The 11,933-nt window shown below is 40.0% G+C and overlaps 1 protein-coding gene across 2 annotated transcripts in view; it reads right to left on the reverse strand.

The window, feature by feature from the left end:
• Positions 1-10,339, reverse strand: part of LOC126336389 (set1/Ash2 histone methyltransferase complex subunit ASH2-like) — an 82,714-nt gene extending 72,375 nt beyond the window's left edge. The window contains exon 1 of one of the 2 annotated variants that reach the window (XM_050000050.1): positions 10,031-10,324. In XM_050000050.1, the coding sequence (XP_049856007.1) occupies positions 10,031-10,053 (23 nt within the window). In that variant the 5' untranslated portion in view covers positions 10,054-10,324. Of the gene's footprint in view, positions 1-10,030 lie in introns of both variants that reach the window. The other variant, XM_050000061.1, reaches the window with a different exon arrangement.
• Between the last annotated feature and the right edge of the window lie 1,594 nt (positions 10,340-11,933).

The raw sequence follows: 11,933 nt of genomic DNA on the forward strand, positions 1-11,933 counted from the left end.
ATGTGGAAGCGGAGTGATTTATCTGATCCAAAACGGCCAAGGCTGGAAGCATTTCCAAAATGGCCACATCTGTAAACTGGTCATGTACTGCCATGGTTAAAGTATACTGTGCATGGTAAAATGGCACTATCCCAAATGTGCCAAGGCAACCATGGTGCACCAAGGGCCATAGATAACAGAGGTGAATGCTGATTGCAGAGATGTGTACGGGTGAATAGACACACAACAATTCAGCAACTGACAGCCCAGTTAAATCAAGTGGTTACCAACAGTGTCTCCCCAATGACCATTAACTTGAACATTGTTGCACATGGGCTTCTGCAGCAGGTGCCTGGTTCTTGCACCCTTGCTGACTGTTGTTCATCGGCGATGATGGCTGGAATTTGCACACCAACACCACAGCTGGTGGGCTTTTCAGATGAATGACATTTTATGGTGCATCAGACAGAAGGCTGCTCATGGGTACGCTGTGAAAAGTCTGAAAGCAGCCACCCTGCAACTATCATCAGAAGGGTACAGGCCAGAGAAGGGAGCGTTATGGTCTGGGGAATGTTTTGTGGCATTCCCTGGGTGATCTCATTATTCTGGAAGGCACAATGGATCAACTCAAATTCGCATCTATCTTTGGGGAGCATGCATATCCCTACATGCAATTGGTTTCTCTTTGGTACGATGGTATCTACCAACAGGACAATGCCATGTGTCACACAGCTTGGAGTGTACGTGCATGGTCCAGAGAGCACCAGGATGAGTTTACCATACTCCCCTGCCCACCAATCTCTGTGGATTCAATTTCAATCGAGAATCTGTGGGAGCACCTCGATCAGGACGTACATGCCATGGATCCTTAACTGAGAAGCCTAGTGCAGGTGGCCAAAGCAATGGAGTCAGCACTGTTCCACATCCCTGTCACTACCTTCAAGGACCTCACTGACTCTCTTCCTGCACATCTCACAGTGGTCCTTGCTGCAAAAGCACGTGGTTATTTAGGCTTGTAAAAAACAACTGAAGTAGTGTTTCCAGAGATGTTCTTTCAGTGACACAACCCTTCTGAAGTCATATGTCCAGGTAGTCTGTCTTCAATGCAGAAATTATATTCTTTTTCTGTGGGAGCCATGTAACTTTTAAAGGCAACGAGCACAAGCAGAGCTCTCTTACTGAGCACTGCCCCGAGTTTGTAGTTCAGTAGCTATCCAGTCCACCGGTAGATCCGTCGTCCTCCTGTCTTTTTCTTGGCAGCAAATCACCAACCCCTTAAAGAAATTTTCCTTGGGAAGTTTTTTACACTTTGGGGTGAAGGTATGGGGGTGGGGCGGGAAAGGGGTGGGGCAGGAGGAGAGAGCAGCTTTCCTCTCTCTGGTATTATGGCTAATATCTCAGTATTTCTTTATCTTTCATTTCTAGTTGTTCTTAATGAAATACTTTTCATCCCTTTACAGTCTACTGATATACTGTCTGGCATGTCTCTAAGGTAGGTGTCTGATAGGCACTGCAAATCTGGTGTAGAAAGCAAATGCCACGGTCACATCTGGATTACATATCTCTGGTAGTTGACGAGTTCCAAAGTAAAATCTTCTGGCAGTCTCTGTGCTAGTGAGCTGCTTTGTTGGACAGAAAGACATAAACTGCAGAACCAGCAGATATTACCATGGAAATCTGTCTCTGGTACACTTAAGGTCTTCACAGTTTCCAAGTCCTTTAACCAGATTACTTGTTGAGAGACAGATGTCCCAATTTCACTTATTTTGTAGAAGGCACAGAACCCTGGCTTCTGATACAGGATATTTGCCAGAAATTCCTTGGTGGAACAGCAGTCTGCAGCATATTCTCCAATACATTACTGACCATTAAAATTGCCACACCATGAAGATGACGTTCTACAGACACAAAGTTTTACCGACAGGAAATATATATGATTAGCTTTTCAGAGCATTCACACAAGGCTGGCGCCAGTGGCGACACCTATAACATGCTGACATGAAGAAAGTTTCCAACCCATTTCTCATACACAAACAGCAGTTGACTGGCACTGCCTGGTGAAACATTGTTGTGATGCCTTGTGTAAGGAGGAGAAATGCATCCCATAACATTTCCAACTTTGATAAGGGTCGGATTGTAGCCTATCGCAATTGCGGTTTATCGTATCGTGACATTGCTGCTCGCGTTGGTCGAGATCCAGTGACTGTTAGCAGAATATGGAATTAGTGGGTTCAGGAAGGCAATACGGAATGCCATGCTGGATCCCAATTGCAGCCAAGATGACAGGCATCTTATCTGCATGGCTGTAATGGATCGTGCAGCCACGTCTCGATCCCTGAGTCAACACGTGGGGACGTCTGCAAGACAACAACCATCTGCACAAACAGTTCGATGACGGTTGCAGCAGCATGGACTATCAGCTCGGAGACCATGGCTGTGGTTACCCTTGACGCTGCATCACAGACAGGAGTGCCTGCAATGGTGTACTCAATGATGAAACTGGTTGCACGAATGGCAAAACATCATTTTTTTGGATGAATCCAGGTTCGGTTTACAGCATCATGATGGTCACATCTGTGTTTGGTGACATAGCGGTGAACGCACATTGGAAGCGTGTATTCGTCATCACCATGCTGGCGTATCACCCAGCGTGATGGTATGGGGTGCCATTGGTTACACATCTTGATCACCTTTTGTTCGCATTGACAGACCTTTGAACAGTGGACGTTACATTTCAGATGTGTTATGACCCGTGGCTCTACCCTTCATTCAATCCCTGCGAAACCCTACATTTCAGCAGGATAATGCACAACCGCATGTTGCAGATCCTGTATTGGCCTTTCTGGATACAGAAAATGTTCGAATGTTGCCCTGGCCAGCACATTCTCCAGATCTCACCAATTGAAAACGTCTGGTCAATGGTGGCCGAGCAACTGGCTCGTCACAATACGCCAGTCGCTACTCTTGATGAACTGTGGTATTGTGTTGAAGCTGCATGGGCAGCTGTACCTGTATATGCCATCCAAGCTCTGTATGACTCAATGCTCAGGCGTATCAAGGCCGTTATTACGGCCAGAGGTGGTTGTTCTGGGTACTGATTTCTCAGGATCTACGCATCCACATTGCGTGAAAATGTAATCAAATGTCAGTTCTAGTATAATATATTTGTCCAATGAATACCCGTTCATCATCTGCATTTCTGGTTGGTGTAGCAATTTTAATGGCCAGTAGTGTACATTAGACTTGTCCAAATCATATTTTCTGCCAACTTCTCTATTAGATGTGCATTTCAAATAGCAAATAACTGCAAGTTCAAAATTTGCTCATAGCTGTGCTCAATTCCAAATCTGGACCCATACGGTGAGTGGCAGATCGTTCGTATATAGCAAGGAGAGCATGCAGACTGTAATTTAACCTTGTAGAAAACTTTCAGCATCATGACGATGACATGTTATTACTCAGTGAATTGCGTAAGTACTTAGCCTAACCCTTCACAAGCACTTTTCTAAAATAAGTAAAAAAGTCTATTGTTGAACCATTAATTCCATAAACGTGGATCTGCTCTTCATAATTATCAAATGTCTTGGATGTGCTGTAGAAAATCCAAATTAGTAATATTTCTTTGTTTCATAATTTTATTATTGTGACTGTGTGGTCACAGTGTAAAGGTAATGAACAATATGGCACACAAAGCCAGAGCTAGGTAAAAGCAGTGTTTTTAGACATGGAAACAGTCATCAACAAAGTGACAATGTTGAAAAGTGCTGTAAGCTAAAAGATTTTATGCAGAAGCATATATATAGTATCGACAAAACATTTTGTTTATAAAGAGAAACTCTGAAATGGAGTCATTAAATTAACTGAGACACATCTGATTTACAACTTCCACACAATGCGAGGAATCCTTTTTACCATAGGGACCTCGTATCTACAAATGTGGTGGAGGCCAGTCATTACCAGATGAAACCAGCAGCATGAGAAGGATGATGAATCAATGAAGAAAGGTGAGCTGCAGCAGAACTTCCAAACACAAAGTGACAAGAATTTTCTGTCACAGACATTGTTCTGTTTTGTGGCGGGAGTGAGCAATCAATGAGACTGTCACAGTGTTAGTTAATGAAAACATGATATATCCACTGCGCAGGAGATTCAAGGAAAGGACAGTAATGTTGTGGAACTTGATCTGGAATACAAGATTATGTTGTGGAACTTGATCTCAAATTCAAGACGCATGGAAAGTAACAACATAAAATAAATTGGTATCCCAACAGTGCGTGCAAAACAGCAGCTAGAAATGGTGAGGACATATGGACACACGAGTTCAGGTGCATCAGGAATCCTGTGCAGCAATCTTAGAAGAATTAAGAATAAGATAGGACTGAAAACAGGAAGATAAGCAGAAAAGAGTTGTAGAGGAAGAAAAAATAAAACCAGTAAAACCTAAAAAAAAAAAATGTTAGCAATGTCTCTAGGAGCTACAAGAGACACGGAAGAAAGAACACAAAGAAGCATAAAAGCAAATTCATCAAGGAATTAGCAATGGCTTCAGGGGAGAGCGAAATGTGAATTATCGTGACAACTGCAAGAACAACAGTGAATTTTCCATCTGATAGCAGATGACTTGTAAGCTCAGGGAGAACAGAATGCTGAATTGAAATGCCTTATGGCATAATCCAGATAACAGAGAAGAGTATTACATCAACTAGCAACAACCTGAGGAGCTTTATTTGCATAATTACTAAACCATGATCAGTTATTATGAAATACAGCACTGAATTGAAACTTCCTGTCAGATTAAAACTGTGTGCCAGACCAAGACTTGAAGTCAGGACCTTTATCTTTCACAGGCCAGTGCTCTACTAACTGAGCTACCCCAACACAACTCACATCCCGTCCTCACAGCTTTACTTCTGCCAGTACCTTGTCATCCTACAAACTCACACTTTATGTTAAAAAAAGTCTGCATACAGCCACATTAACAAATTAATTTGCTATTTAAATGTAAAATGAATCATTGTAGGCCTGCATCATTGATTTATTGTGCGAATCATCCATGGAACATGAAACCATGAGCACGTAAAAACGTTTCATGGTCTACGACATCTTCAACCATGCCAACTGTGTGTTTTGATTTAAATATGTGTATGTTGTACAAAAATGGGTCCAAGGGCAAATAAACAAATGTTATTTACGAAATTTTTCACAGTTAAATTTTGCATGTACTTGTCAACGTGACTTTTATTGGTCCAGTAAACTGCCTTTCGTACAGGTATGTTCTTGTAATATAGGACACGCATTTTGACAATATACATATAATAGATTAAGCAGTAAAAACATATAATAGCTTACACATTATACATGTACGTATCCACGTGTGTATGTTCACTATATATCATCTATTGCATAGGTTTAGAATATGGATAAAATAAAAATGAAGTAAAAATGCGTAATTCTCTTCAAATATTATAAAAATAAATTGCATAAATTTGGTACAGTTCATAAGAAATGACACAAGTTATTTCTAACTTGTCAATATGGCTGAGAATAAAGAAGCCTAAACTAGCACCGCTCCAAACTTACTGAAGTGAAAAAACCGTACGACCGATTTCTCAGTAAAATCACGTTAAGTTTTCATGTAACGATACAGACTGTGGAAATGACATCGGTAACCTCCTGGTAACGATTTGTTTGTTTTGATTATATCAACTGAAACGTGTCGTTCCACGCCTAAACATTACTGGAGGCACCTCTAAATAGCATAAAAACAAATGTTTAAATGGTTTTACAGACGAGCCCTGTAGCACGATTTATTCTGGGCGTAAATGTCACTGAAAAGTTCGGAGCCTCTTTCGTGTTGCATCACAGTATGATACGGGTTAGGTGGAATATAATGCAACAAACTAAACGTCTGGGATCAGTTTTTAAAGGTCAAGTTTTATTTGCTGTAGATGAGATACATGTAATTTACACCTCACAATATGTAAGGCAAGCAGTGTTCCTTTTATTACAAATCATTTCCATTGCGAGCAGAAGCAATTTGGACACTGTGACTGCCATTCATAAAATGCAGTACTTATCACATTTTCAACATTTGCGACAATTCAACATCTATTAGCACTCAGCCCTGACTACAATGATCCCAATTGCAGCCAAGATGACAGGCATCTTATCTGCATGGCTGTAATGGATCGTGCAGCCACGTCTCGATCCCTGAGTCAACACGTGGGGACGTCTGCAAGACAACAACCATCTGCACAAACAGTTCGATGACGGTTGCAGCAGCATGGACTATCAGCTCGGAGACCATGGCTGTGGTTACCCTTGACGCTGCATCACAGACAGGAGTGCCTGCAATGGTGTACTCAATGATGAAACTGGTTGCACGAATGGCAAAACATCATTTTTTTGGATGAATCCAGGTTCGGTTTACAGCATCATGATGGTCACATCTGTGTTTGGTGACATAGCGGTGAACGCACATTGGAAGCGTGTATTCGTCATCACCATGCTGGCGTATCACCCAGCGTGATGGTATGGGGTGCCATTGGTTACACATCTTGATCACCTTTTGTTCGCATTGACAGACCTTTGAACAGTGGACGTTACATTTCAGATGTGTTATGACCCGTGGCTCTACCCTTCATTCAATCCCTGCGAAACCCTACATTTCAGCAGGATAATGCACAACCGCATGTTGCAGATCCTGTATTGGCCTTTCTGGATACAGAAAATGTTCGAATGTTGCCCTGGCCAGCACATTCTCCAGATCTCACCAATTGAAAACGTCTGGTCAATGGTGGCCGAGCAACTGGCTCGTCACAATACGCCAGTCGCTACTCTTGATGAACTGTGGTATTGTGTTGAAGCTGCATGGGCAGCTGTACCTGTATATGCCATCCAAGCTCTGTATGACTCAATGCTCAGGCGTATCAAGGCCGTTATTACGGCCAGAGGTGGTTGTTCTGGGTACTGATTTCTCAGGATCTACGCATCCACATTGCGTGAAAATGTAATCAAATGTCAGTTCTAGTATAATATATTTGTCCAATGAATACCCGTTCATCATCTGCATTTCTGGTTGGTGTAGCAATTTTAATGGCCAGTAGTGTACATTAGACTTGTCCAAATCATATTTTCTGCCAACTTCTCTATTAGATGTGCATTTCAAATAGCAAATAACTGCAAGTTCAAAATTTGCTCATAGCTGTGCTCAATTCCAAATCTGGACCCATACGGTGAGTGGCAGATCGTTCGTATATAGCAAGGAGAGCATGCAGACTGTAATTTAACCTTGTAGAAAACTTTCAGCATCATGACGATGACATGTTATTACTCAGTGAATTGCGTAAGTACTTAGCCTAACCCTTCACAAGCACTTTTCTAAAATAAGTAAAAAAGTCTATTGTTGAACCATTAATTCCATAAACGTGGATCTGCTCTTCATAATTATCAAATGTCTTGGATGTGCTGTAGAAAATCCAAATTAGTAATATTTCTTTGTTTCATAATTTTATTATTGTGACTGTGTGGTCACAGTGTAAAGGTAATGAACAATATGGCACACAAAGCCAGAGCTAGGTAAAAGCAGTGTTTTTAGACATGGAAACAGTCATCAACAAAGTGACAATGTTGAAAAGTGCTGTAAGCTAAAAGATTTTATGCAGAAGCATATATATAGTATCGACAAAACATTTTGTTTATAAAGAGAAACTCTGAAATGGAGTCATTAAATTAACTGAGACACATCTGATTTACAACTTCCACACAATGCGAGGAATCCTTTTTACCATAGGGACCTCGTATCTACAAATGTGGTGGAGGCCAGTCATTACCAGATGAAACCAGCAGCATGAGAAGGATGATGAATCAATGAAGAAAGGTGAGCTGCAGCAGAACTTCCAAACACAAAGTGACAAGAATTTTCTGTCACAGACATTGTTCTGTTTTGTGGCGGGAGTGAGCAATCAATGAGACTGTCACAGTGTTAGTTAATGAAAACATGATATATCCACTGCGCAGGAGATTCAAGGAAAGGACAGTAATGTTGTGGAACTTGATCTGGAATACAAGATTATGTTGTGGAACTTGATCTCAAATTCAAGACGCATGGAAAGTAACAACATAAAATAAATTGGTATCCCAACAGTGCGTGCAAAACAGCAGCTAGAAATGGTGAGGACATATGGACACACGAGTTCAGGTGCATCAGGAATCCTGTGCAGCAATCTTAGAAGAATTAAGAATAAGATAGGACTGAAAACAGGAAGATAAGCAGAAAAGAGTTGTAGAGGAAGAAAAAATAAAACCAGTAAAACCTAAAAAAAAAAAAAATGTTAGCAATGTCTCTAGGAGCTACAAGAGACACGGAAGAAAGAACACAAAGAAGCATAAAAGCAAATTCATCAAGGAATTAGCAATGGCTTCAGGGGAGAGCGAAATGTGAATTATCGTGACAACTGCAAGAACAACAGTGAATTTTCCATCTGATAGCAGATGACTTGTAAGCTCAGGGAGAACAGAATGCTGAATTGAAATGCCTTATGGCATAATCCAGATAACAGAGAAGAGTATTACATCAACTAGCAACAACCTGAGGAGCTTTATTTGCATAATTACTAAACCATGATCAGTTATTATGAAATACAGCACTGAATTGAAACTTCCTGTCAGATTAAAACTGTGTGCCAGACCAAGACTTGAAGTCAGGACCTTTATCTTTCACAGGCCAGTGCTCTACTAACTGAGCTACCCCAACACAACTCACATCCCGTCCTCACAGCTTTACTTCTGCCAGTACCTTGTCATCCTACAAACTCACACTTTATGTTAAAAAAAGTCTGCATACAGCCACATTAACAAATTAATTTGCTATTTAAATGTAAAATGAATCATTGTAGGCCTGCATCATTGATTTATTGTGCGAATCATCCATGGAACATGAAACCATGAGCACGTAAAAACGTTTCATGGTCTACGACATCTTCAACCATGCCAACTGTGTGTTTTGATTTAAATATGTGTATGTTGTACAAAAATGGGTCCAAGGGCAAATAAACAAATGTTATTTACGAAATTTTTCACAGTTAAATTTTGCATGTACTTGTCAACGTGACTTTTATTGGTCCAGTAAACTGCCTTTCGTACAGGTATGTTCTTGTAATATAGGACACGCATTTTGACAATATACATATAATAGATTAAGCAGTAAAAACATATAATAGCTTACACATTATACATGTACGTATCCACGTGTGTATGTTCACTATATATCATCTATTGCATAGGTTTAGAATATGGATAAAATAAAAATGAAGTAAAAATGCGTAATTCTCTTCAAATATTATAAAAATAAATTGCATAAATTTGGTACAGTTCATAAGAAATGACACAAGTTATTTCTAACTTGTCAATATGGCTGAGAATAAAGAAGCCTAAACTAGCACCGCTCCAAACTTACTGAAGTGAAAAAACCGTACGACCGATTTCTCAGTAAAATCACGTTAAGTTTTCATGTAACGATACAGACTGTGGAAATGACATCGGTAACCTCCTGGTAACGATTTGTTTGTTTTGATTATATCAACTGAAACGTGTCGTTCCACGCCTAAACATTACTGGAGGCACCTCTAAATAGCATAAAAACAAATGTTTAAATGGTTTTACAGACGAGCCCTGTAGCACGATTTATTCTGGGCGTAAATGTCACTGAAAAGTTCGGAGCCTCTTTCGTGTTGCATCACAGTATGATACGGGTTAGGTGGAATATAATGCCACAAACTAAACGTCTGGGATCAGTTTTTAAAGGTCAAGTTTTATTTGCTGTAGATGAGATACATGTAATTTACACCTCACAATATGTAAGGCAAGCAGTGTTCCTTTTATTACAAATCATTTCCATTGCGAGCAGAAGCAATTTGGACACTGTGACTGCCATTCATAAAATGCAGTACTTATCACATTTTCAACATTTGCGACAATTCAACATCTATTAGCACTCAGCCCTGACTACAATGACCTTAGCAAACCAGCGAAATTCTTATTTGATACTCACGCAGCCTTGTTTACGTCTTCCATTTCCAAAGCAAAATAGATACACTTCAGTACGCCAGAGATGATGTTAACATATTTTATTGTTCAATGTTTTATTCAGTTCTTCGATTACGACGAAATCAATGTACTCAAATTGTCAATACATAGTATTGGCATACAGTTTGAAAACAAATGAAGAACCATACGCGAAATGAAATGTTCTCATGAACGGAAAGAAGGAAGCACCGATAACAGTATTTGAAATGTTTTGCGCCATGTAGACTACGAAGAAGTGAGGAGTGAATCCTAAGAACGCAACGTATTCGACAGGTACCAAAATCAGGGTTTAGCTTCACGTCGCCGAGTGGTTATAAAAAATGGACATTCTGTCCTTAAAAAAAAAAAAAGAAACTTGGCAAATGAGGATGGGCACATGGGGATTTGAATTCCGTTCCTCTTGAATGCTAGTAGTCCTTTGTTTTACTTGGTGCGTCACCTGATGCAACGCAAAGTACTCGGTGAGTGGGCAGTTGGCACCATCGTATCTCTGGACTTATGTCAGTAAATAGTGGAAGTGGAGGGGGAGATCAAAATTCCGACTTCTCATTCGTGATTTCCGTAATTTCTCAACTATCGTTTCCCTTAGGTAGATAGGCTGGAAATGTAGAAATTAGTCCAAGAACAAAATGCGGTTAGGCACAAAATTGAAAAGCATATTTATTTATGGATACCTTTAGTGTAGGATAGAGCTGTAAGGTGCACACACAATTAAAGAATTAGACCTCTAATATTATTATAGAGCTAAAATAAAAATCTTGATGTTCTAGTTGAATAAACAGCCGTGTACAACCAACCACGCCATACCCTTCAGACAGTTTTTTTTTTTTTTTTTTTTTTTTTGAGGTCTTATTGCAAACTATTTGCTGTCCACCAGAGTTAATTAGAAATTTGTGTTAAGGGCTATGGGACCAAATTTCTGGGGTCATAGGTTCTTAGGCTTACACATTACTTAAACTAACTTACGCTGAAGACAACACAATCACCCATGCCCGAGGTAGGACTGGAGCCTCCGACCGTGGGACCCGCTCTAACCGTGACAAGACGCCTAAGACCTCACGGCTACCATGCGCTGCCAGAGTTGATTAAGTTACTGTTGTGGCATATATTGTTTGTTAATTTTGCCCTTTGGTGTCCTAATTTGACATAAATGTCTCTTTCAATAACATAAATTTCTTATTTGTAAATTTCTCTAAAATTTTAAATATAGCATACAGTAATATTCATAATCATCATCTTTATGACTCTTTTTAACATGCTAATTACTTTAGATGTTTTGAACGACTATGGATAAGCACTTATTTGAGAAGAATTGCAAATTTGTGTTAAAAACTATTATTGTGTAGGCACACTAATTCAGAACTATAATGCCGGTTAGTGAAATCTCTCTTTCGTCTGTGCCTTGTCCTTATAAAGTAAACCGTCACTCCCCTCTATCCAATATTTTCTTTTTCGACATCATCGTTATTAATATTTACGTCTATACTTTGCAAACCAGTGGGAGACGCATAGCAGAGGGTGTATTGTGTTATATAGTACAAAATTTCACAAAAAACATTCTGCAGCGCTAGTATGTGATTATTGTTATTGGCCTTATGTAACTTACACTTAAACGAAATGACAGAACATTCACACACAAATTGACATACTTCACGGCGTAGTGCTTTGTTTTCCTATTGAGCACCAAGTATTTCACCAAGATGACAGACTACTTATAAGTAGAGTTTAGGAACTTCCTGTGTAAATCGCTTATACTCTGGCCGAATCCACACAACGGAGACAACAGAGCTGACCGAATATGGGGATCGATGAAACAGTAATGGAAGCAACGTTGGCCCCAATCTTGGCGCGAATCTGTCGCTGGTCGG

The sequence above is a fragment of the Schistocerca gregaria genome, chromosome 1 (assembly GCF_023897955.1).
Source record: "Schistocerca gregaria isolate iqSchGreg1 chromosome 1, iqSchGreg1.2, whole genome shotgun sequence".
NCBI lineage: Eukaryota > Metazoa > Arthropoda > Insecta > Orthoptera > Acrididae > Schistocerca > Schistocerca gregaria.